General features: G+C 40.6%; 1 protein-coding gene across 1 annotated transcript; it reads left to right on the forward strand.

Moving 5' to 3' along the window:
- SQLE (squalene epoxidase) lies at positions 1–27163 on the forward strand. The gene is made up of 11 exons (XM_043601744.1): positions 1–1119; positions 4811–5063; positions 12227–12407; positions 13697–13793; positions 14903–15016; positions 15095–15266; positions 17776–17871; positions 22795–22937; positions 23613–23709; positions 25507–25594; positions 26638–27163. The coding sequence occupies exons 1-11, from the start codon at positions 829–831 to the stop codon at positions 26828–26830; spliced, it is 1725 nt and encodes a 574-aa protein (XP_043457679.1). The 5' UTR covers positions 1–828; the 3' UTR covers positions 26831–27163.
- Positions 27164–27632: the final 469 nt, after the last annotated feature.

Here is a 27632-nt window from a genome sequence, read left to right on the forward strand (position 1 = left end):
CCGCCTCCTGGTCCTCGCCTGGGCGGAGCCCCTCGGCCGCCCCGGGCACGCCGGGCCGGCGGCTGGCGAAGGGCGGGCGGCGGTTACTCTGGTTACTGCCGAAGCGCCGAGTTGGGGAGGGCAGCGGCCGCCGGCGAGGGATGCTGACGAGGAGGCCGTCGGGAGCCGCCGCCGTCTGAGGAAGCTCCTTGGAGACCGCCGGTCACCCGCGGGGAAACGGAGTCACGGCCTGGAGGGTTCGTGGGGCAGGTGACCCGGAGCGTCTGCAGAGCGGCCGCGCTTGCCTGGGCTGGGGCCGCAGTCTCGAGTCCAAGGCCGTCCTCCGTGGGAAGAGGCAGCCCCGGCGCCGCCCGAGCGTGGGCGCTCCCGCCCCTGGCCAGGCCGCCCCTGCCGCCGCGCCGGGACGTTTCTTTCGTCTCCCCACGCCGCCTGGAAGGGCACCTGCTGCAGGTGAGCCGGCCCGCGTCACCTTTGACGGACATCACCTGCAGCAACCCAGGAGAAGCCCATCCTGGGGAAGGAAATGAATGGGTTGCCGGAAAGATTAGAGTCTGCTCGGAAGCGGTTGCAGCGGGCGATGTTTTAATACTGCTTTCTAAGTCTGGCCAACTTTCCCCTCTTCGCGAACTGTTTTATTCCACCGTGGTAGGATTTTGTAAACTCGTCTGGCTTGAATTGTAATCCTGTGACGGTGTTGGCGGGAGCTCGGCCGCTTCCTCGCGCTCCGTCTGGTGACACGTTTTGGGGAGAACCTCACATCACCAAAACCCCGCAAGGAAAAAGAGGATCTCAACGCTGACCCGGGGTCACCGAAGGAGCCTTTGAACCATGTGGACTTTCTTGGGCATTGCCACTTTCACGTATTTTTACAAGAAATGCGGAGACTTCGTCTCTTTTGCCAACAAGGAGCTCTTGCTGTGCGTGCTGGTGTTCCTGTCCCTGGGCCTGGTGCTGTCCTACCGCTGTCGCTACCGGAGCGGGGCCCTGCTCGGGCGCCAGCAGAGCGGCTCCCAGTTCGCGGTCTTCTCGGATATTCTGTCGGCCCTGCCTTTCATTGGCTTCTTCTGGGCCAAGTCGCCCCCGGGATCAGAAAATAAAGAACAGCTTGGGTCTAGGAGGGTAGGTTGAATTTTAAGTGGGCAAATGAAGGAGTCTCTTTTTTAACAAATTAGGATTGGGGGTCGCTCAAACGTAAATTTTCATCTTTTCTAAAGGACAGAGGCAGCAGTTTAGATATTCTGGTATGAATTCTCATTTAATTTTCGTGGGTTCTTTTTTTTTTTTTTTTTTTTTTTGGTTTTGTTTTTAAGCCCTTGACTGTTCCTTGGCTACATCCTTGACACTCTTAGGGGTGATGGAAAAGATTTGTTCCATTTAGTGTCCGTAGAGCCAATGCTGTCATGACACTGATTTGATTATGAATATAGCTTTGCTTGTGAAAGGGGATGTGAAATATTAGAATCTCATTTTGAAGGAGGACAGAATCACCTTCTGTGATTGGGGGAAAAAAAGATACTTAAAACCTTAGGTAAGGATTGTGTTTGTACCTGAGAAGAAAGAAACCTGCTGCAGGTTAAGTCCACTGCTTGTAAATGACAGCTGGGTGGGGAAAATAACAGAACAATTCGAAAAGTTAGTGGAATAAAAATTAGTTCAGCATTTCGAAGTCTTGGGCAAAACACCTTCCTCTCCCCATGTCGGTGGAGCCTTGAGTAAATCAGTGGAGTAGTGTCCTAAGTCATGTGAGTAATTGAGTAAGGTCCTCAGTTCAGCCATGTTCCTAATTCAGAAGCTAGTCGTCAGTCATGTTTGAGGTTATGCCTCCCGCAAAGACAGTGGTAGATGAGGGAGCAGTGGTCATTGACGCCGGAACGTTTAGAGCCTGTTGGCCATGGGTGTTTGGATTTTTTCCCAAGAGTACTGGGGGACTTTTTAATTTTTTTTTTAACATTTATTTATTTTTGAGAGAGAGCACGAGCAGGGGAGGGGCGGAGAGAGACTGAGAAAGAGGGAGAGAGAGACACACACAGAATCCAAAGCAGGCTCCAGGCTCCCAGCTGTCAGCACAGAGCCCGATGCGGGGCTCGAACTCATGAAACCGTGAGATCATGACCTGAGCTGAAGTCGGATGCTTAACTGAGTCACCCAGGTGCCCCTCGCTGGAGGGTTTTAAGCACGGGCGTAACAATACTGATTTTTACTTTTTAGAAAGAACATTCCAGTTGGTGTGTGGAGAGTAGCTTGCAGGGCACGAGAATGGAAGCAGGCTCTCAGGTGAAAGATGGCAGTCGTAAGCCAAGTGAGGCATGATGGTGACTTGGAGTTAGGGCGAGTGGCCTCAGAAAGTGGTTTACTCTTTGAGGCTCCGGATTGACATTATTTAACTGGATCCACAGTACAAGGCTTACAGAAGGGAGGACTTCGTTTAGAATTTTGGTTCCACCACTTCTGTCTCTGGGACCTTTGGCAAATTGCTTCGTTTCTGTAAGAACGAGTTACCTCTTCTATTAGATGGGGGTGGCGCTGGTCTTGTTGCCAGTTAAGGAGTTAAATGATTGTGGCTCATAATGAATAAATGGTAGCTATTAAGATTGGTGTAAAAGCGCTCATCTGTTAGGAACCTTTTGACTAGTGCCGCGTGCAGCGATGTGGTGGGTGTGGGTGCCAGCAATAGGAGAGGAGGGAGAGGCAGTCTTTAATCTCAGTTTGAAATCTTCAGGGGTGTCTGAGGTAACTTCTGCCAGGGTCACGGACTGCTCGTTTAGGTGGCTGGAATGCCATTACGTCATGTGATGTTGAGACATTTTGGGGAAGAGAAAATTTGATTACCAGCCATCAATAACTGGTTCTGTATGTGAATGCCTCAGGCTTTCTGCTGCTTCTTAAACACCAGGGAGTTGGTGCAGGAACAAAGTTCCCATTAGTGCTTCGTCTGTTGACCCTTCTTTGAATGACTTAACCAACTCAGGTTCCCCTTCCAGGATTGTGTGTGTGTGTGTCTGTGTGTGTGTGTCTATGGTTTAACAGGGAAAAGTTAGGAAGAAAAACTGATAAGAAATGGCTAAGATGACAAAAAGGGTTTATCTTGCTCTCAGAACTATAATTTAAAAAAAATAGTAATTCTGGTCACTAAGAAATACTTCTGGGAAGAGAAGGCTGTTGTCTTTTCCTCCTGGTAAAGGGCAAAAAGGTAATTTCTGTAAGAGAGACGATAAAAAGTGGAATGGACCCGCCCCAGTCCATGCAGAGTTAAAGGAAGACTGGATGAATATTAAAATCACAGAGAATCAAAATTCTAAGATTTTTGGTTTTGTCTCCTTCCTTTTTGCCCGAGGTCTTTTATTAAAATCCCTTCAAAATGGCATTTGGGCTTATCTTAATCATTAAGGTCAGAGAACTCAAGAAAGATGGTTCCTTGCAATTCTGTATCTGAAACACATTTATATTTGTCAACCCACATACCGGGAAAAAATACTTATTTCGACCCTGAATTATTCATTTTAGAAAACCCAAGAGGCACTGTTATTCTCAGTGGACATAAATCTCAAAACTGGACTTTTTCATCCTATGAATAAAGTTTTTATTGTCAGCCCAATTAGTGATAGTTTTGATATTTATTCCTAAATGGACCAACTGTTTGACTAGGCTCTCTTAGACTGTCAGGATGGGGCAAATGAAATATGTCCTTATATGTTAAGGGCTTAAGTGTGAAGGGGTTGCACCCCACGGGATAGGATGAGTTATTTTGAACTTTCAGAATTTTCTTGAGTTAAATAATTCTCAATTAATAGATTAATAGCTAGGATGTGACAGTCTTTTTGTTATATAAAAGTAATTTTAGGTTAAGATTTTTCAGATGAAAATCCAAAAGGAGAAAATAAAAATGAATAGTGGAAATAAAAATGAATAGCTGTATAGTTTGCAACATGAAGTCAAAATAGAAGTCTTATGTGATTTGCATTTGGTAGATGCTTAGTATGTACTTGAAGAACTGAGTAATTAATGATAGACTTTTCCCTATAATAAGTCTTTGGAGCCCCTTGCAAACATTGTTTATATTTGGCCTGGTGTGGATTTCTAAATATATCTGTATAACAGCATTTTCTAAATATATATGGAAAATGTAGTATGTATTTCACTTTATTGGGGTATTATTATACATTTTTATTTAATACTTTGATATCATTGGGTTTTTAAAAAAAATTTTTTTTTAATGTTTATTTATTTTTGAGACAGAGAGAGACAGAGCATGAACGGGGGAGGGTCAGAGAGAGGGAGACACAGAATCTGAAACAGGCTCCAGGCTCTGAGCTGTCAGCACAGAGCCCGACGCGGGGCTCGAACTCACAGACCGTGAGATCATGACCTGAGACGAAGTAGGATGCTTAACTGACTGAGCCACCCAGGCGCCCCGGGTTTTTTTTTTAGTGTTTGTTTATTTTTGAGAGAGAGAGACAGAGCGTGAGCAGGGGAGGGGCAGAGAGAGAGGGAGACACAGAATCCAAAGCAGGCTCCAGGCTCTGAGCTGTCAGCACAGAGCCTGACGCGGGGCTCGAACTCACGAACCATGAGATCATGACCTGAGCCGAAGTCTGATGCCCAACTGACTGAGCCACCCAGGCACCCCAGTATCACTGGTTTTTATATATGGTCTGGATTTAAAAACATAGCACTGCATTTGGTGTGATAATATTTGAGATGAAGTTTTTGCCCAAGATAGAAAAGTCCTGAGTGTCTATGTAGTAGTAGCATGATTTACGGATAGCAAATGTAGATACATAATTAACTTTTTTTTTTTTTTTTAACACAGCCCAAAAAAGGAACCAGTATTTCAGAAACCACCTTAATAGGAGCAGCTGCCTCTTCATCAATATCTTCTCAGAATGATCCAGAAGTTATCATTGTGGGATCCGGTGTGGTTGGCTCTGCTTTGGCAGCCATGCTTTCCAGAGATGGAAGAAAGGTGACAGTAATCGAGAGAGATTTAAAAGAGCCTGACAGGATAGTTGGAGAATTTCTGCAGCCAGGTGGTTATCGTGTCCTTAAAGACCTTGGTCTTGAAGGTAGGTCCATGTTAATTTTTAGGAGTTAATGTGGTATAAGCGAACCCTCTTCACTTCAGACTGTCCTATAACTGGTAAAAAGATATTTCAATTTATTTACATTTCTAAAAGTCACTATACTCTTTACCAACCAATTTGCATGAAAATGAGAGCAAAGGAGAAGATAAGAATTTAGTGGATGAGGAGATATGAAGGAGACTTAGTGAGATACAGTGAAGTGGCTAAAAAATAGAAATGGTCAAAATTAAAGATTGGAAAACTAGAATGAGGGCATGAAATTTAGTGAAAAGTGAAGGGAGCTGTCATTGGTGGAGTACGTATTATGTGCTTGTTACGGAATCTTTAAGTATCATCTATTAAAGCAATGATTTTAGAAAGTTTTTTTTTTAATGTTTGTTTTTGAGAGAGAGAGTATGTGAGCAGGGGAGGGGCAGAGAGAGGGAGACAGAGAATCCGAAGCAGGCTGCAAGCTGTCAGCGCAGAGCCCGATGCGGGGCTTGAACCCATGAGCCATGAGATTATGACCTGAGCCGAAATTGGACGTTAAACTGACTGAGCCCCCTCGTCACCCCTAAATGATTTTTAAACACTAGCTGTTCATTTAGGAAATACTTACTCAGTGTCTACTTTGTGTGAGGTGCTGTACTTGGTGCCGAAGATATACCGGTGAATAAGACAGATTCATTGGCTACTCTTAAGGATCAGAGTACAAAATATGTCGGGCTCTGAGTTAAGAAAGAGCTTGCTTGGCTCATGTGGTCGGGAGGGTAGTGTAATAATTATGTGAATTGATTCTGGAACTAGATTGCCTGACTTTGAATACCAGTTCAGGCACTGAAAGAGCTGTATGACCTTGGCTAAGTTATTTAACCTCCACAGCACCAGTTTCTTTTTTTTTTTTAATTTTTTTTAATGTTTATTTATTTTTGAGAGAGAGACAGAGAGCGAGCAGGGCATAGGGAGAGGGAGACACAGAATCCGAAGCAGGCTTCAGGCTCCTGCTCTGTGTACCCGTTTCTTAATCTGTAAAATGGACATTGTATGTGAGTCCTTGCCTCATAGGTTACTATGAGGCTGAAATGAATTCCTATACACAAAGCACTCAGAACAGTGCCTGGTACGTAGTAAGCATTATGTAAATGTTTGCTGTTTCATTCGAGGAGCTGAAAAGCAGGGCCGTGTCGCTAGAAAGTGTTGGGTGATGGGGAAAGGAGAATGACTTGAGATCAAGGTTGGAAAGACAGGCAGCAGCCACATCATGGAGGGCTTTGCAGTCAGTGGAGCAGGAGTGTGGCGTGATCTTGTTCATGCTGTACGTCCAAAGTGGCTTCAGACCTTTGACAGCCACTCACAATTACAAACACATTTTCTATCCTGACCCACCCCATACGTACATATATAAATCTGGCTGAAATTTGTTTCATTTTTCTTTTTAAATACTTGTCATGATCCTACCCAAGTGTATAATTCACAACTTGAAATTCATTTCATAATTTATCATTGCATCACACCGTGCAGTTGGGAGAATGCTGTTTTAAAAGAATATGTGGAGATGGTGTGGTCCATACACCGTAAGATGGTGGCAGTGGGGTAGCGACAGTCAGTGCAGAGTCCAGTGCGAACTCATTGCTAAGTCCAAATGGTAGATGATGGTGGTTTGGGCTAGCATGGGAGCAGAGGATATGACGAGAAGTGGCCCAACTGATGTTAAAAATGGCGTGACTGACTAAGGGATTGGTGTGAGATATGGGGAAGAAGGAAATATTAAAAAGGATTCCTGGGTTTTGGTTTAAACAGCTGGTAGCTGGTATCATTTGCTGATACGAACAGGCATTGGGGAGGAATTTGTGGGACATGTTGAGCTATCCAAGAGGAGAAGTTAAGCTGAATATGTGAATCTCGGGTGCAGAGGAGTGGTTTGGGCTGGCTGGAGTTAGAGATTTCAGAGGTGTCAGCCTATCTGTAGTACTGAAAAGCCACAACAATGATTGAGGGCATGTAGGGAGAAAAGAGAAGACAGGATAAACTAAGTCCTGGGAAACTGGTATTTGAAGATCTGGTAGAAGAGAGAAGCCTGAAAAGGAGTCTGAGAAGGAGCTGGTAGAATGGCAGAGAAAGCCAGAGCGTTTGGTGCCACTTCATCCAAGAGAGGAGAGGGTTTTGGGTAGGCGGGGGTGGGTATGTGTCACGAAGGGGAAGGGCACTATGTCACGGTTTGCTAACGAAGGGCCAGTAAGATGAGTACAGAAAAACGACCATGGGATTTTGCAGTTTTGAAGGTTGCTTGTGTTGTTGACAAGAGGTTTCAGCAGAGTTGTGGAGACAAAGCTTAGACTGAAGTGGGTGGGAGTTTAAAAAATTTAGACTAGGAAAGCACTCTTGAGTTTTTCTGTAACAGAAAACAGAAGTAGGGCAGTAATGAGATGTAGATGTGAAGATAAAGAAGGTGTATTTTGATACTAGAGCATGTTTGGTGACGGAGATGATCACGTAGAGAGGAATAAACTGATGGCGCAAGAGAGAGAAATGACTAAAGGAGTGATGTTCATTCATTCATTTAATAAATATTCATTTAGCATGCACCATATTGTAGCTGCTCTTCTAGATGCTGAGGCTACAGTGGTGACCAAAACAGACACAAACTGTTGGAAGAGTGAGAAGGGAAAATAATGTTGAGTGGAGTGGTGTGAGGGAAGGGGAGAGGTAAAGAGTGGGCAGATAGTGGGGGCTGAGACCATAGGATTTGATAGCCCACTATGTGGATTTGGCTCATATTCCAAAGGGAAGCCATTGGAGAAGTTTAAGGAGTTATTCAATCTCATGCTTTAGAAGTGTGTTTAAAAATATTATTTAGAAGTATTCATGTTATTCTGTAGGCAAAGAGTGGCAAAGTCAGAAGCAGGGGGATCTGTTAGGAGACTGTTGCAGAATCGGTGAGAGTTGATGGCTTGGAACATCCTAGGATCCCAGCGATAGAGTGGGTGGGAAGTGGTCACACTCTGGGAACGCCTTTTGAAGGAAGAGTCAGTAGGACTGGCTGGTAAGTCACATATTAGGTATGAGAGAAAGAGAAGGGTCAGTACTTAAACAAGACTAGAAGACATTACCAGGAAGAGGTCCAGGACCGAACCCTGGGGAACTCTGATGTATGGCGATCGGTGAGGCAAGTGGAAGTGATAAAGGGGGACTGAGGAAGAGCAGTTAGTAAGGAGGAAAAGCAAAAGCCTGCAGGGCCCAGGACCCAAGTGGAGAGAGTGCTTTATGAAGAAGGAAAGTTCTATCTCTGTCCTTTTGGGTTCCCTAACCACCATCTTACCGGAGAGGTTCACCTGAAGCAGATGTAACAGTATCGTGAGACAGGATTTTGTTGCTTTTATAGTTGAACATTAGGCACCATAAATGCTCTCAAAACTGATGACTGTACATAGAACCATTTAGAGATCTAGCTTCAGGAGATACTTCCAAGGCTGTGGTAACAAGCCTCAGTGGATTTTTTTTTTCAATATATGAAATTTATTGTCAAATTGGTTTCAATACAACACCCAGTGTTCATCCCAACAGGTGCCCTCCTCAATACCCATCACCCACCCCCCATCAACCCTCAGTTTGTTCTCAGTTTTTAAGAGTCTCTTATGCTTTGGCTCTCTCCCACTCTCACCTCTTTTTTTTTTTTTTTTTTTTTCCCCTCCCCCATGGGTTTCTGTTAAGTTTCTCAGGATCCACATAAGAGTGAAAACATATGGTATCTGTCTTTCTCTGTATGGCTTATTTCACTTAGCATCACATTCTCCAGTTCCATCCACGTTGCTACAAAGGGCCAGATTTCGTTCTTTCTCATTGCCACGTAGTAGATTTTGATATGTAGTTCAATGCAAGAGTAAGGAGAGCCTCTAAAGTATTTTATCGGGTCCACATACCATGAATACCTTTAATATTACAAATACGAATTTTTATTAACATTCATTATGCTATGAATTTCCCCTGAGTTGTGATGAGATGTGGATGATAGAAACACTTGGAATAGTTACTTTTTAGAGTGTGGATTTTTAACATAATATGGACTGATCCATCCTGAGTTGTGTTTTTTTTTTAATGTTGATTTTTGAGAGAGAAAGCACAAGCCGGGGAGGGGCAGAGAGAGACAGAGACACAGAATCCGAAGCAGGCTTCAGGCTCTGAGCTGTCAGTACAGAGCCCAGGGCCCGACTGGAACCCATGCACTGTGAGATCATGCACGGCCTAAACCGAAGTCGGATGCTTAACGGACTGAGCCACCAGGTGTCCCGAGTATGAGTTTTTAATAAGTGATTGCCCTATGGGTTAAGTTTAATATCTAGAACTCTTTTTGTTTTAAAAAAGTTTTTATTTATTTATTTTGAGAGAGCCTGAGCAGAAGAAGGAAAGAGAGAGAGGGAAAGAGAGAATCCCAAGCAGGCTCTGCACTGTCAGTGTGGAGGCCCACATGGGGCTCAAACTCACAAACTGTGAGATCACGACCTGAGCCGAAATCAAGAGTCGGACACTTAACCGACTGAGCCACTCAAATACCTGCCCCAAGAACTCCTAAAATTAATATAAATGCTATATCTTTCTAATAACTCTTAATATCTGGTGGGGAACCTCTTATTTTCTTTAGGATTATTTTGGCTTTTCTTGGCCCTTTTGCTTTTCTCTATGTAATTTAGAAATAAATTTTCAAAAAAACTCTGTCAAGATTATGACTGAAATAGCACTGAATCTGTAGCTCAGTTTTGGAATAATTGGCTTAGACTTCCTGTCCACGAATGTGGTATACTCCATTCAGTTAGGTCTTTAATGCATTTAAATAAAGATTCATAAATCTTGTATGTTTTTTGTTATATTTATTCCTTGATTCTGGTTTATATTTGGGCTTTCAAAAATGATACCTAATTTATTATATACTGTATACTTGGTTTGAGGTTCAGAAGTTATATGAGGTCATGGCATAAAGGTATGTTTGGATTTTTTATGGATGACTCCACCCCTAGCCTGTGGTGAATGGCTTACTTCCATATGCCATGTCTCTTGGTATTGAATTTTTTGTGGTTTCTGTGTTATTGACAAGACATTTATGTATGGTGCTACGTTTCATTGTCCCTGGTCATGGTGGCTCCTATCTCCTATTCAGGAGTGGCCCTTAAAACTCCACTTTTACACTTGTGGTTCTGATGCCCTTATGCTGTTGCCTTTAAAACTTGTTCACTGATTTGACTTTGAAGTTGCTTTTCATTTTTAGCATAGGCAGGTTTTTGTGTTTTGTTTTTTTCATTGTTGGTTTTATTTTTTAATTTGCCTTTTTATAGCAAGCAGTTCTGCATTTTTCTAATGTGGAGGAGTGTTTTCCATGTCAGTTTATGTGATATACTGACCAGTAGTCTAATATTGTAAGTGTGGAGCCTTATGATTAATAGATAGTGATAGCTCTGTTATGTCACTGGCTTCAAAGTTATTGATGTCTAGTGTTCATGAAGCACGAATTTCATTGAAGTGTAGGGTAGTCTTTTTGCCTACTTAAAGTAAAAGTGTGCAAAGTCTGTCGTATTTGATTTTATCACTAAAGTTGAGACAGAAACAGATTTAAAAAATCTTAAATAAGACCTTATTTATATACTTGTCTTAAGATAGTTTACCCAAGGAAAAATTTTACTGTGCTATTACGCTTTTAACATTTTCTGGTATGTTCTAAAGTGGCCTGTGTAAACATTTCAAGTACTTCCATAATAGAGTTATGGGTTAAGAAAAACAAGCTGTCTCAGTGGCTGGACAAAGCATTATAGAAATATTAAGTGGGCTTCAGATATTTAGGTCAGAAAAGATTGGCAATTTGCTGAGACCCAAAGTGAATACACTGCTACTTGGCAGCTCTTAGGATGTCTGTGCACTTTTCTCTGACTGAATTTTAACTGTAATAACTTAAGAACGATACTAAAAAACTAAGTAATTTTGATTCTAGGTCAGAAGTCTAACAAAATTCAGCCAGTTTGTCCCCGACTTGACCTTAAGGGCAATTAAAAAGCATATCAGAAAGCTAATTTATTTTGATTTTAGCTTAGATGTGTGATAGAATTCTTTGTGAAGATTTTCTTTCATCATTAGAATAATTAGAAATTATTCTAATGCATTTCATCTTAATATATTAACTTTGCTTATCATTATGATTTTAGGCCTATGCATAGTATTTTCTCAGTTGATACTTCATAATGTACTCTACCTTTCTAAGATTAATATTTGGTTTGTTTTCATTTCTTCTTTATTAGTGATAACACTATAGTAAACTTATTCTTATATATAACTTTAAAAATTCTTAAAACTTGGGGCACCTGGGTGGCTCAGTCAGTTAAGTGTCTGACTTCAGCTCAGGTCATGATCTCATGGTTCCTGAGTTCAAGACTCGCATGGGGCTCTGTGCTGACAGCTCAGAGCCTGGAGCCTGCTTCCAATTCTGTGTCTCCCTCTCTCTCTGCTCCTCCCACCGCTCGCACTGTCTCTTGCTCTCAAAAATGAACAAACATTAAAATATTTTTTTTTAATTCTTAAAAATTAAAAATTATATTTTTAGGATGAACATAGATGAATTCCCAAGACTAAGGTGATTAAATCAAAGGATGCTAACTTCTTTGTGGTTCTTGATAATTATTGCCACCATTACTTTCTAAAATGTTATTAATTTACAGTATGACCAGTAATATATAAATTTATCAGTTTTATCATCTCACCAGCAGTTTTCATAGATTTGATATCTTAATGTTTCAGTTTATTTCATCGATTTGGTTTTTTTTAATCAGGTTTTGAACATTTTCCTGATCTGTTCAATGTTTCCATATTGCTTAATGTGAATCATCCTTAAACTTTTCACACATTGACACTAGGATCTTAATATTTTTCCTATAGAATTTAATCAGTAGATTTTCTATATAAATATTAATCTTTTGTGATATTACAGATTTGCTCAGAGGGTTGTCTTTCAGATGCATTAAGACTTTTGAAATAGTTACTTCTATTAATGTCCATTTGTCCAGATGGTTTCAATCGCTTTATGAAGAAAGAGACTCATTTTCAATGCCTCCATGTCCTTTGGTGCCTCATATAACTCTGGGCATGTTAACAAAATTGATTTTTTTTTGAACTGAATTGTTTTGCAGATGCAGTGGAAGGTATTGATGCTCAGGTCGTACATGGCTACATAATTCATGATCAGGAAAGCAAATCAGAGGTTCACATTCCTTACCCTCTGTCAGAAAACAGTCAGGTGCAGAGTGGAAGAGCTTTCCATCACGGAAGATTCATAATGGGTCTCCGGAAAGCAGCGATGGCAGAGCCCAAGTAAGACGACTCAGACGTATGATGTTAAAGAAACACATTTAAACTTGGCCTTTGCACAAATAACCATTTCATAAATTGTCATAAGTGTTTGGGTATGGGCTGGAACATAGGTATTACTAAAGTAGACTGCAAGTTAGAAGAATGTTAGATCTTCAATGCCTTTGTCAAGAATATCATGTGAAGAATTTCCATGTGAATGACACAGAACTATTGAGATTTTTCCTTTGACTAAATAGCGTTTCTATGTTGTTGGATTTAGAGGATAAACTTTTTAAAAATTCTTTTTAATATTTATTTAATTTTGAGAGGGTGAGAGAGACAGAGTGTGAGCAGGGGAAGCGGCAGAGAGAGAGGGCAACATAGAATCTGAAGCAGGCTCTAGGCTCTGAGGTGTCAGCCTCTAGAGAGCCAGACGCAGGACTTGAACTCACAAACCGTGAGATCAGAAGTCCGACACTTAATCGAGCCACCCAGGGGCCCCTAAAGGATACCCTTGTAATTAAGGTTTAAGTCCCTGTCTGCCTATTTGGGAGTTGGGGTTTGTGCTTATGGTATTTTCTGTTAAAAGTCAGAACAGAGGACTTCAAGGGAAAATCCCTTTTCCATTCTTACAAAGGAAGGACCTAGTCTGGTAGGACTGGCTTCTTCTCTTAATTATTAACTTCTATTTGCCCCTAGCCTTTAGGCACTGTAATTGAGGAAGTTTCAAGCATGAGAACCCTCATATCATTGGCAAAGGCTTAAGTGTTGAGTAAGCTAGTGAAGAAGTAAGTGGACTTACCCTTAGGAGTGAAAGAATTTGATGTCTGTGGAATAGAATATGTTCATTGTAGAAAAATGGAAAAATCCACAGAAATGTACAGAGGTTTGTAAAAATTATCCATGACTCTTCTGACTAGAAGTAACTACTGTGAATAATTCGGTGGATAAAGTCCCAATTCTGTTTTCCCATCTGTGTATGAATTTGTGTGGGTGTGTAAAGTTTTTCTGCATGTACTTTTTTTAATGAATTGAGGTAAAAATCTAATGTTACTTTTAAAACCACTTTTAAAGATCATTAGATTAGTACCTATGTATTCAGTTTTAAGAAATTAGAAAATAAAAACCACACTTAATTCTGAAACCCATTAATGATGTTTTTGCTTATCATTCTAGACCTTTTCTGTGTACATGTGTGCACACGTGTGTCCAGTTTACGTGGGTAAACTGGAGATAAGGAATTTATCTTTTCTTATGTAAGTTGTTTGAGCTACTCTGTTGTGATTTATGTCTGTGTATTTATCCTTTAGTACAAAATTCATCGAAGGCATCGTGCTACAGTTATTAGAAGAAGATGATGCTGTAATGGGCGTTCAGTACAGGGATAAAGAAACCGGGGACATCAAGGTGAGAGATACCAAATATTAGCTCTTCCTAAGAGATTTTGTCTTCCTTCTTTTTCTCCTATTGCTTTAAAAAAGTAGGCCCACCAATTTACTGCTTGAGTTCTCTCTAAGCCCTCTGCAGCAGGATGGGTTTCAAATTGCAACACATTGCCCATTACAGCACCTCACAAGACTGTACACACAGCTTTGCAGACACACCACTGGATTAGCTGTATTAAAGACCGAGTGAGAAAAACAGAAAAGCAGAGGAGCCTGGAAGGCAAAAAAAAAACAAGGATTCGATACAAAAGAAATGATTAGAATAAAGTAAACAAATTGTTTCAAATTGTTTAGATCTGAAAAGGGAAAAGTACCAGAATGCCTGGGGAGATGGCAGAGTAAAATAGTTTCCAGTATTTGCTCATTTTGGTTTAGCGAAAGAAGAGAAAGAGTGAAAGGCTAATCTGTTGGTTTTTGTGGATGGGTCACCACCACCTAGAAACTGTACTCTAATGGGGGTGACTGCAAGGTAATATAAATACATATATCCACATTTACAAAAATTCTTCTAAGCCCTAGCCACTGGTTGAAAGCATTATATGAAGTTAGAAAATTCTAGAATAGGGGAGGTGGGTAGGGGAGTGGACTAAATGTGTGATGGGCATCAAAGAGGGTACTTGTTAGGATGAACACTAGGTGTTACATGTAAGTGATGAATCACTAAATTCTACTCCCCAAACCAACTACCCTATATGTTAACTAACATGAATTTAAAGTAAAAAAAGAAAAGTAAAGAAAATGCTAGAATAAACATTGGACTCGTCCTTGGACTTTGTGATGATGAGATTCAGTCTTCTGTGGTCCACACTTGCTTTGTAGTTGATTCCTCTGTTGTCTATCAAAGTGTAACTTAACTCCCAGATGATTTGGATGGTAGTACTTTGAAGGCAGGCAGTCCCTCAGGAGAGGAAGTATTAATGTCTTATGCATTAACTTAAGTTCCATAACAGCTTCTTTAGTAGCGTTATCTTCATTACCCTCCATAATGTTGTCCAATAAAATATGTAAAATGTGGTCCTTTTACTTTGTATTTCTAACCATTTAGCTGAGTATTGTTTATCTTTGTTGTAGGAACTCCATGCTCCATTGACCGTTGTTGCCGATGGACTCTTTTCCAAGTTTAGGAAAAACCTGATCTCCAATAAAGTTTCTGTTTCATCTCATTTTGTTGGCTTTATTATGAAGGTACTATAGGAACATAATTATAGAAAAATAAACACAACTTGAAATTTGAAAATTATTAATTCTTTTTTTCCCCCCTAGCATGCACCACAGTTTAAAGCAAATCATGCTGAACTTATTTTGGCTAATCCGAGTCCAGTTCTCATCTATCAGATTTCATCTGATGAAACTCGAGTACTTGTTGACATTCGGGGGGAAATGCCCAGGAATTTAAGAGAATACATGGCTGAAAAAATTTACCCACAATTACCCGGTAAGAAAGAGATTTCATCCACATGGTAATCTGTAGTCTAAAATATCACAAAAGGCTGTCCATCTCCGGTTCTCACTAAAGCTGTTTCTAAATTAGGCCAAAGATAAACATGGCAGGTAAAAAAAAATGCATCTCGTCCGTCAGATACACTGGAGTTGAGCTGTTTTAGCACGTTGAAAAAAACAACCTTCAAATTAAAAAAATTTTTTTCAATATATTTTTTCATATTAATAATTAAATCATTGCTTTCAGGATAATTATTAATATTGGCATATGTGGTACTTTTTAAGGTGGTCCAAATAGCAATCTAAGGTCTCCGAATTCTAGAAATCTCTCTTATACTTAATTACTTTTGTGCTTGGTTTTTGTAGCAATAGTAGATACCATTTATTGAATATCTACTATAAAGTGCTTTATAAACATAACTTAATCTACGCGATCACCCTGTGAGGTAGGACATTATCATGATCCCCATTTTATCAATGAGGGAACTAAGAATCAGCAAAAGGTCCTCCAAAGATAAACGATCACTAAGTGACAGAGCCAGTGTGAGGCCAGTTGTGTGTGGCTCATAAAGCCCCCTTTCAGAATGTTAGAGCTGTACGCAATCTTCAAGGTCATTTTTAGTTTTGAGTTGAATACAGAAAGGCTTCATGAGAGTTCAGGCATCTTTGCAAAACGCTCCTAAAAAATGACTTTCTGACATGTTTTTTTGAGACTTGAAGATGTCAGTTAAAAAAAAATCTAAAAAATTAAGATTATTAATTGAAATATTAAAATATTGATAAAATTGAAGAGAAACCCTTTAATATGATTAGATGATATGATTATAGTAATAGGAAACTATCTGTGGTAGGTGTATATTTTGTTTAAAAATTCTGTTTCTTTTTCAAGTTTTTTTTGTCCTGTTTTGTTTTTAAATAAGCGCCGTGCCCAATGTGGTTGTTTAAACTCATGACCGCCAGATCAAGGGTCACGTGCTCTACTGACTGGGCCAGCCAGGTGCCCTCTGGTTATCTTTTAATCTGTGTGAAAACACTCTGTTTAATAAGAATATAAACATCTGAAGAGGACTAAGATGGACTTAGATTTTTAATAATGACATTTTCAGGACGCCTGGCTGGCTCAGTCGGTTGAGCGTCTGACTCTTGATTTTGGCACAGGTCATGATCCCAGGGTTGTGGGGTCGAGCCTTGCATGGGGCTCCACCCTGAGCGTGCAGCTTGCTTAAGATTCTCTCTCTGTCTCTCTGTCTCTCTCTCTGTCTCTCTCTCTCTCTCTCTCTCTCTCTGCCTCTCTCTGTCCCTCTCCCTTTGCCCCTCTCCCCACCTCGTGCTCACTCTCTCCCAAATTAAAAAAAAAGACATTTTCAACATTTCAGTATATTTTCACTTAAGCCATTTTTGAAGCTTTTAGGAAAAATGAATTATTCACATTTAGGAAAAAGATAGTCAATAATGTGATATTTTTATTTTTTATTTTATTTTTTTATTTGTTTATGATTTTATTTTTAAGGAATCTCTATACCCAATGTGGGGCTCGAACTCACAACCCTGAGATCAAGAGTCGCACACTTTGGGGGCCTGACTGGCTTGGTCAGAGTAGTGTGCGACTCTTGATCTCAGGGTCATGAGTTCTGGCCCCATGTTGGGTATAGAGATTACTAAACAAAAATAAAATTACAGAAAAAAAAAAAAAAGATGCATGCTCTACCGACTGAACCAGCCAGGCGCCCCAATAATGTGATATTTTTGGCATTTTTTTTTCTTTCACTGTAGATTGCCTTTTCCAGTACAGAGGTTCAGAACAGACTTCCCTGAGATCATGGTGGGAAACCATTTGTAGATTTATATTAATATTAGTTAGGTTATTGAAATTCTACTTATAGGAATGGAATAGCTTCAACGTAGGCATTCTGCGCCTGTATTCCCAGATTACAGTGAGAACTGTATGAAAAGACAGTTCATTTCTGATACTTTAAAACTTGGGAGTATCTGAGAGATGGGCTAATAACCAAAGCATTTCATTTTATAGATGAAGAAACGGAAGCTCAGAAAAGTAGAGCTCTCTGCATCTTACCCTTTTTCTACCATACATATATTCCTGCTGTTTGTGAATTGGTAGTACATTTCATCTGTCATTACCAGGTTATGGTGGTGATGGTAACCTAAGTGTTAAATCTGATCCCTGTCAGTGAACATTTGGAAGAGAGGTGGGTGGTTTTTCTCCGTCTCCTCTCCTCTGAATTTGCTTCACTCTCTTCGCTTTTTTGTTCATTCAGCTGTGTGTATCTATTTATATTAATTTTCTCAGATTTCTTAGTCATTCCTCAGCATGAATAACTAGGTGCTTAACCAACAATTGTGTTAATAAAATAATTAGTTCTTGATTTGCCACCAGGATATATGTAGCAACCATAACAGAAGTATAGAAGGTATTTGTTTATACTTGATTAAGAACATGTGATAATTGAAAATTGAATTTTATAAACCATTGGGATTTATTGCAGATCACCTCAAAGAACCGTTCCTAGAAGCCATTCAGAATTCTCGTTTGAGATCTATGCCAGCAAGCTTTCTTCCTTCTTCCCCAGTGAACAAACGAGGTACCATTTGATTGGAGTGATTTATAAAGTATATTCCAGATATGTAAATTCCAAATATTCCAAATATAATATGTGATTAAATGTATGCTGCTGGGAATGATATGTGGGACAGAGAAGTGGTTCCTGTGGATGAACACATTACTAACACCAGAATTAGTTTTATGATATCTTTATTATTTAATGTTGAGTGCATTTAAGTCATTATTTGGGATACGACAGTTAAATATAGTCCTAAATCTAGAAAAGGCAGTTTTCTGGTCAGGGGTATCAGCTGGTAATTTCAGAACACTGTTGATAAATGCTGTAGTCAAAGCCCACTCGTGGTACCACAAGATTCAGTGTGGCAGGGAGGGGAGCTTGTGAACTAGGAAGGGTGATTTGGGAAGACATGTCTCAGGCAAGAAAACGGGGGTTGGGGCAAGAAGGGTTAGTGGGAGTCCACTAGGTGGACAGTGAAATGAGGGACTTCTAAGTAGATGGAATAGCATCTGCACAGGCCACGAAGGCTGAGAAATGGTGGCACTTTCAGTGAACTCAAGTGGTTTCCTGTGACTGGAGCGTAGGCTAGGTGTCATAGTGGTAGAAAGGTAAGGTATTTATTTAAAGTTTAGTTTTCATTCTGTAGACAGTGGAAAGTCATTGCAACTTTTTTTTTTAATAGCTTTTCTGAGATGTAATTCATAAATCATATGGCTCATCCATTGAAGTTTACAATTCATTTGTTTTTAGTATATTCATAGATCAATGCAACCATCACCACGGTCAGTTAAAACGGACTCTAAAGAGCCTTTTTAGGGGCGCCTGGGTGGCGCAGTCGGTTGAGCGTCTGACTTCAGCCAGGTCACGATCTCGCGGTCCGTGAGTTTGAGCCCCGCGTCGGGCTCTGGGCTGATGGCTCAGAGCCTGGAGCCTGTTTCCGATTCTGTGTCTCCCTCTCTCTCTGCCCCTCCCCCGTTCATGCTCTGTCTCTCTCTGTCCCAAAAATAAATAAACGTTGAAAAAAAAATTAAAAAAAAATAAAAAATAAAAAAAATAAAGAGCCTTTTTATTACCCCAAAAAGAAACCCTATATCCATTAGCAGTCGCTACTCATTTTCTCCCAACTCCCAGCCCCAGGCATCCATTAGTCAGTCTACTTTTTGTCTCTGAGGATTTGCCTATTCTGGACATTTTCTATAAATGAAATCAGTGGATCCTTCGTGAGTGGCTTCTTTGAGGTTCATCCACATTGCAGTATGTGTGAGTCCTTCATTTGTTTTCATGGCAAAATGATACTCCATGTGTGGATATACTACATTTTAACTAGCTATTCATCAGTTGATAGACATTTGGCTTGTTTTCATTTTTGGTTATTATGAACGGCGCTGCTGTGAACGTCTGTATATGCGTCTATGTACAGACGTAATTTTCATTTTTCTTGGGTTTGGTAACTCTGTTTAACTCTTTGAGGAACTGCCAAACTTTTCCAAAGCGGCCGCCCCATTTTACATTCCCATTAACGATGTGTGAATGTTCCAGTTTCTCCACATCCTCAACATTTGTTATTATCTATCTTCTTGCCCATAAGCACTCTAGTAGGTGTGAAGTGATATCTCATTGTGGTTTTGATTTGTATTTCTGTGATGGATAATGATGCTGAAAATCTTTTCATACGCATATTGGATATTTGTATATCTTCTTTGGTGAAATGTCCATTCAGCCTGCACATTTTTTAATTGGTTAAATTAATAAAAAAAACTTTTGTTGAGTTCTAGGAGTTCTTTATATATTCTAGATATAAGTCCCTTGTCAGATAAATGATTTGCAAAAACTTTTCTCATTCCATGGATTGTCTTTTCACTTCTTGATGATGTCCATTGAAGTTTTTGATTTTCATGAAGTCCAGTTTATCTGTGTTTTTCTTTTGTCACTTTGTGCTTTTGATGCCATATCTAAAAAGACTTTGCCCTAGGAGCGCCTGGGTGGCTTAGTGGGTTAAGTGTCCCATGATCTCATGGTTTGTGAGATTGAGCCCCTCTCTACACTGAGGGGGCGGATCCTGCTTGTGATTCCCTCTCCCTCTCTTTCTGCCCCTCCCCTGCTTGTGCACTCTCTCTCAAAATAAATAAATAAACTTAAAAATACTAGCATGGGAAACAGCAGTATTTAAAATAAATAAGTAATTAAAAAGGCTTTGCCCTATTCAAGATTGTGAGGATGTAATCCTATATGTTGTTCTAAGAGATTTATAGTTTTAGCTACTCCGTTTGGGTGTTTGATCCATTTTGAGTTAAATTTTGGGTATGGTGTGAGGAAGGGGTTCAGCTTCATTTCTGTGTAGATACTGGTTGTCCCAGTACTATTTGATGAAGAGTAGTCTTTCCCCATTGAAGTGTCTTGGCACTCTTGTCAAATTAGACTATAAATGTAGTATGAATTTTCTCTTTCAACAATATTTTGTAGCTTTCAGAGTGTTTTATTACATTTCTTTTGTTAAACTTATTTCCAAGTATCTTATTCCTTTTCATGCAATTGTAAATAGACTTGTTTTCTTAACTTCATTTTAAGATTCTTCATTGCTAGTGTACAGAAATACAATTGATTTTTGCATGTGTATCTTATATCTTGAAACCTTGCTGAACTCATTTCTTTCTTTTTTTTTTTAATTTTTTTTTTCAACGTTTATTTATTTTTGGGACAGAGAGAGACAGAGCATGAACAGGGGAGGGGCAGAGAGAGAGGGAGGCACAGAATCGGAAACAGGCTCCAGGCTCTGAGCCATCAGCCCAGAGCCTGACGCGGGGCTCGAACTCACGGACCGCGAGATCGTGACCTGGCTGAAGTCGGACGCTTAACCGACTGCGCCACCCAGGCGCCCCTGAACTCATTTATTTCTAATAGTCACTTGGAAAGTTTTAAATGAGATGGTGGCACGATTAGATTTTTATCTTAGAGGTAATACTCTGTGCTGTCGAGAGTGGTTTGGAAGAAGGGTCAGGCAAAAGCTTACATTAAGGCCGTTGTTCCACGAGGGTGGTGGTGAGAGGTTGGAACGCCGGGCCATGGCAGTGAGAATGGAAGGTAGGGAGTGGAAACGTGTGTCTCTGGGATGTAGAATGCATGAAAGTTGGTGACCCGTTGGCTGTTGTAGTAAGGGAGAGAGAGGTCTCTTGATGGATTCTACGTTTCAGGCTTAGATGATTTTGCCAGCTGTTTGCTAATATTGGAAATACAGGGAAAAGAACGTAAGTTTAGGAAGTGTGGGAAGGGGTGGTGAGTCGGCTCTCGGGCATATTGTGTAGGAAGTGCTGGCAGGGCGTTGGAGGAGAGGTGCGGAACACCCCTGACAGCCTGAGAGCAGGTCCCCAGAGACAGGTGTGGGCGGGAGCTGTTGCTACGAGGTGGCTCCTGAACGTCAACAGATGGAATTTGCTATGGGAAAACATGCATAATAAACTACTAATAGTATAAAGAAACTAATGCAAAGCAGAATGAAGAGGCCAATGCCAAACCGATATAAATGGCATGCCAGCAACAATTGGTGGAATTAGAAATGTTCCTTGGAGAAGGAGGAATAAAAGCTGTTTATAGTTTGTGGGTTTTTTTTTTTTTTTTAATGTTTATTTCTTTTTGAGAGACAGAACACGATGTGAGCTGGGGAGGGGCAGAGAGAGAGAGAGGGAGACACAGAATCCGAAGCAGGCTCCAGGCTCTGAGCTGCCAGCACAGAGCCCGACGAGGGGCTTGAACTCATGGACCGTGAGATCATGAGCTAAGCCCAAGTCAGATCCTTAACTGACTGAGCCACCCACGCACCCCATATAGTTTGTGGTGTTTTTAGTGAAGATATTAGAGAAATACATAAGAAATGTGAATTAATATTTAGAAGCTACCTTTTTAGAAGCTAATATTTATGTGTATTCTACAGTTAGTTACAAATGTAACTGTGACGTTACAGAAAATAGTTACCCATAATCTTGCCACCTTCACATTACTATTATGGTTGTCTGTGTCTCTTACAAATACAATTAAATAAACGCTTTGTTGAAATGTTACTCAAGTCTTACGTCATTAAGGCAGGCCGCTCAGGCAGGCGCACCTGCAGTCAAAGGGTGGCGCCTCCTGCCCCTGCAGTTTTGAATCAAAGAGCTGATTTTCAGGTAAGATTCAGTCAGGGCTTATTTGTCCAAATTAACTTCAGATAGGTTTGGAATATCTGCTTGTTCCTGCTCTTTAATTCAGACTGCAGCATGGCTGGGTATCATCTTCCCAGGGCCTGCTTTCTTTATTTAAAAAAGAAAAAAATTTTTTTAATGTTTATTTCTGAGAGAGAGAGACAGAGCATGAGTGGGGGAGGGGCAGAGAGAGGGGGAGACACAGAATCCGAAGCGGGCTCCAGGCTCCGAGCTGCCAGCACAGAGCCCAACGTGGGGCTCGAACTCACGAACCGTGAGATCATGACCTGAGCCGAAGTTGGTCACTCAACCAACTGAGCCACCCAGGCGCCCCAGGGCCCACTTTCTTTAACTTCAAACTTTACAGACATTTCTCTAGAGTGTGCTGGCAGCCAGTGTTGCCATGAAATGTCAGACCTCTTCATTTTTCCCATGTCGAAGACTTGCTTTTTGTGCCAAGATTCTTTTGGTGTTTTCATGAAAGAGGCCTTATGCGTATGTGACAGTTTGACTTCACCTTTGATTCACATGTGACTTTCCCGAGGGCAGGGACCATGTTCTCGTTCTCACTGTATCCCCAGTGTCTGTGACCTACTAGGTGCCCAATATGGACTAACTGAATTTTTGCATCAGCAAATTTTAGGCATGATTTGTTCCCTTGTATTTTCACATCTTGATTTTCTGGCTCACACTCATGTTTAGAAAGTAACAGACGATTTTTTTCTGTGTCTTAAGGGATGATGTCATAATCTAAATTCTCTCATTGTAGGCGTTCTTCTTCTGGGAGATGCGTATAATATGCGGCATCCTCTTACTGGAGGAGGAATGACTGTTGTTTTTAAAGATATAAAGATATGGAGAAAATTGCTAAAAGGTATCCCTGACCTTTATGATGATGCAGCTGTTTTCCAGGTAGGATATTCAATCATTCTTTGACAGAGGTGCCTCAAGACAGATTTCTTTCTAGGCCTAAGAGGAATGGGACCTCCTTGGGGGGATCTGTACCTGGGAGGAGCCTGATCCTAAGTCATGGTTCTCAGGCGGCCTTGTTACCGTGTAAAGAATCTGGGAGCCTGTGCACCCCATGAATCTTACCGAATTTCTGTTTTTTTGTTTTTTAAAAATGTTTATTTATTTGAGAGAAAGAGAAAGCGCGAGCAGGGGAGGGGCAGAGAGAGAGAAAATCCCAAGCGGGCTTTGTGCTGCCAGCACGGAGCCCAACACGGGGCTTGAACCCGTGAACTGGGAGATCATGACCCAAGCCGAAATCAAAGTCAGATGCTTAATCGACTGACCCCCCCCAGGTGCCCCAGTTTCTCCATTTTTGTATGAGTATTACGTAGCATTGGTTGGCACGGGCCACTTTGCCCGTAGTGATTGTACATTTAGCTTCAGAGTCATGGAGCTCATTGCTCTGGAGATGTGTTCTTGTGTGTGCGTGTGTGCATGTGTGTGTAAATGATGAACATAAGGCTGCATTACTTGTAGGTAGTCCTCAGGATAAACATCAGCTTGAGGGGATTATAAGCACTCATTTGTGCTGCCCCCCAGCTTTACCATATAACAAGTGGTCTCTTTCTTTTTTAGGCCAAAAAATCATTCTACTGGGCAAGAAAAACATCTCATTCCTTTGTTGTGAATATCCTTGCTCAGGCTCTTTATGAATTATTTTCTGCCACGGATGGTAAGTATATCTTACTTTCTTCAGTTTTGTTTGTTTTTTAATTTATTTTGAGACAGGGAGAGGGGCAGAGAGAGAGAATCCCAAGCAGGCTCCTCACTGACAGTACAGAGCCCAGTGCGGAGCTCAAACTCATGAACCATGAGATATGACCTCAGCCAAAGTCGGACTCTTAACCAATAGAGCCACCCAGGTGCCCCTAAGTATAGATAATTTTTAATGGAAATTACTGATTTTTAAAATTAAAAAATTGATTTTTATCACAGGAAGGGAACTGAATTATAAGAAAGTTAGTCGTTAGGCCACAAATAGAAATATTTACCAAGTCTACTGACTCCCAACCGGTGGCCCTTAACTCCATCCTTGCGCAAGACTTTTAGCCTCTAGTTATCACGTATCCACCACTTTGTGGGGAAGTGTTAATAGCAATACTTCAATAATGTGTCTATTCATTCCTCTGGCCCAAATCCGCTCACGCAGAGCCACAGATGCACAAAGTCGTGATGGAGGGTCTTCTGGCCGTGGGTGAAAACGAAACAGTTGTTAAGCCTTTTCTTCCTTGAACACCAGTTTCGATTTCTGTTCGTTCTATTTTGTGAAATAAGTAATGAGCTTCGTAACAAGGTTAGATTTTTGTCTCCTGCTACGATGCACGAATAGCAGAATGCGTCGCCCTTCTAGTCACTTGAAACGTTCCCATGCTTTTGTATTTGCTTCCACATTGTAAAGTGGCGACGGTCAGTCTGTATATTGAGGAAAACGTGATGCAGCAGAAGCAGTAGAAATGGAGGAGGAGGCGACTGTGCCACGATGAAATCGGACGTTTACGTTTTCAGGAATAAATGTGACTCCAATCCTATTACCTCAGATATTTACAACAAGCCTACTTCCGTGAACTGGCGATCCAGTTCTTTGGTGACCTGATATGGCACAAGTGCCTTCTGTGGCCTCCATACACGTTATCCTCGCTAAAAGAAAAAAAACAACTCATTGATGGTGGTTTGCCAATCTACCCTCTCTTGCTAACTGGCACGGAAGCTAAACTGGCGGGGTGGGCAAGCAAAAAGAAAAGTTTTGAGTTTTTCTAAGCACTTCTTTTTAAGTTTTCCTAAGCTTTTGAGAGTCTTACATTATGAATTTCAATCTGCCAACAAACAACTTAAAAGAAATTATGATAGAAGAGGAAAGAGTTTTATTGGAGTGAGATTACCTATTATATCCTTTTTTATCTGTTCTAAAGAAAAATCTTAAGTATACCTGAAAAGAACATTGATTCTAAATAGATTATTGGTTGATAATACTCTGTTGTGAAGGTTTGACAGGTTACTTTGAAAAGTATGAAAAAGTATACAAATATAAGGCATTATTAATATTTAATATTCACAGCTATTTTTACTTGATAATATGCTCAGAAATACAGGTTGGGTATCTTAGAGATTGGGAGTTTGGGTTCTAGAATTGTGTTTTTATGACCAAAAGAACTTACAACATATTTGCATCATTTAATCAATTTACAACACAGTCAAGGAAATAACACTTAAACAACTTTAACTTCTGAGACCTGCATGCTTTTTACAGTGATTATTTACTAACAGAAAAGTTTGTTCACACTTACGCTATTGCCCATAATGCTAATTATGGAATTTAAAAGAAATTTTGAGTTGTTGAAATTCCAGGACTAGATTTTTTAAAAAATTATAAGGTTTGGTCTATGTTACATTTTTTTCTGACAGATCATTAGCACCCTAAAATAAACGTGTGAATATTTTGATTCAGAGTGATTTTAAAATTTTATTTTAGATTCCGTACATCAACTAAGAAAAGCCTGTTTTCTTTATTTCAAACTTGGTGGAGAATGTATTGCTGGTCCTGTTGGGCTGCTTTCTGTGTAAGTTGTATTTATTTATTTAAATATATTTAATGTTTGTTTATTTTGAGAAGGAGTGCAGGCAGGGGAGGAGCAAAGGGAGACAGAGAGAGAGAGAGAGAGACAGAGAGAGAGAGAATCCCAAGCAAGCTCCGTGCTGTGAGCGCAGAGCCCGATGTGGGGCTTGAACTCCCACACTGTGAGATCATGATCTGAACTGAAATCAAGATTCGGACGCTTCACCTACTGAACCACCCAGGCACCCTGGGTCGTTTCGATGACACAGGAACTGGGTATTTCAGATCTTCTTTGGACTGCTCAGTTTATTAATTACTGCAGGTCTTTCTTCCTTATACATTTTGTCACTTTACTATCCATTAGAATCTCAATCAGAAGGTAGCTCAGAGAAAGGAAAAAAGCAACACTTAGTCCTGTGTTTTACTTCTGGGAAAAGTGGTGAGCAGAAGTTGGTGGTAGAGGGGGCTAAAGCCCTGATTAAAATAGAAACTTAGTTTTTGCTGGTGGGTTTAACCACTTGATCTGATTGTTGGGAGCCACAGATAACAGAGGAGTTTGTATTTAAAACTTAATTCAGTTGACGTGCAGGGACTTGTGAAACTCAGTAATGGTTTTGACAGTACAGGCATACATAGAATTATTCTTGAAAAGTCTGCAGGGTAAAATTCTTCAAGTCTCTTCTCATTCATCTATGATCTGATCTATTATCTTTGGAAAACCCAAGACTCCCACAGGTCAGGCCATCCAGGTACTTCGGACTGAGGTCTCAAGATCAGTGGGACAGCTCAAAACATACAGTTTATGTGAACTAGACTAAGAGTTGCTGGCTTCTCTGACAGGGGGTAGTCTAAGGAGTTTCTTGTAAGAACATGTATCTGTCCCTGTCATACAGCGGGCCACACAAGCTTGCAGAGTCCTCTAAAGTGTAGAGCGTGTGTTCAGCTTTGTAGATGATACATAATTAGAACCTTTTTATGAGTGAATTTTAATTGCCGGGTCTTACTAATATATATATGGGTTTTTTTGTTTGTTTTTTTCTGTTACAGACTGTCTCCTAACCCTCTAGTTTTAATTGGACATTTCTTTGCTGTTGCGATCTACGCCACGTATTTTTGCTTTAAGTCGGAGCCTTGGATTACAAAACCCCGAGCCATTTTCAGTAGTGGTGCTGTCCTGTACAAAGCATGCTCTGTAATATTTCCTCTGATTTACTCGGAAATTAAGTACTTGGTTCATTAAGCTAAAAAGGGAACCATTTGTGAACGAATATTTGGAACTCACCAAGTCCTAAGAGACTCTTGGAAGAGGACGTACATAGCAGAGAAGGAAACCACTTCTAAAGTGGAAACTCTTGGACCAAGATTGGGGTTAATTTGTTTTTGAGGTTATTTGTATATAAACATGTAAATATATACTTTGCAATTTAAAACGAAGGGTAAAATAGACATTTGAGAGAAATGATCGTGATCATAAATTAGTGCTAACACTGAGGCTCTGCAGTTTTTCTTTTGACTTTGGGGATTTGGGCAGAGTCATGCGGGACATGCAAATAAAGTGGAGAATGAGCTCGAATGTCTTTGACTCTGTTGTGGACTCTATGTAGCTTCAGGATCATGTTTCCAAAGGAAAACCAAAGCCGGACTGAAAATGCAGAGGGAAGCCTGTTCTGCCTGTTCTGTTAAATAACCGATGCTGGGGAAGTGGCCTTAATCCCTCTGTACTCTACTTTCCTCACGTACCCAACCAGTCAGATAAGATTCTCTTCTGGGTTCTGTGAAAACACGTTCACACAGAACAATCAAGGGCTTTAGAAGTTCCACTGTATAACACGAATTAGCCAGGCTGGGATTATGTGAAGAAACGGTGAGTGAAGAAACAAGCACTTGTGATGTCTGGCAGAATGCTGAAAAATCCGAATTTACTGAGTTTTAGTATGTTTGGGGAGATCATGGACATCAGAAAGGTGTCATGGAATTTCAGTAAACCCCCAGATATCACTAAACTGCTCCTCAAAGAGCAGTAAAACGTGACTTGGAATAGT

This window comes from Prionailurus bengalensis, chromosome F2 (genome assembly GCF_016509475.1).
Source record: "Prionailurus bengalensis isolate Pbe53 chromosome F2, Fcat_Pben_1.1_paternal_pri, whole genome shotgun sequence".
Classification (NCBI taxonomy): Eukaryota; Metazoa; Chordata; class Mammalia; order Carnivora; family Felidae; genus Prionailurus; species Prionailurus bengalensis.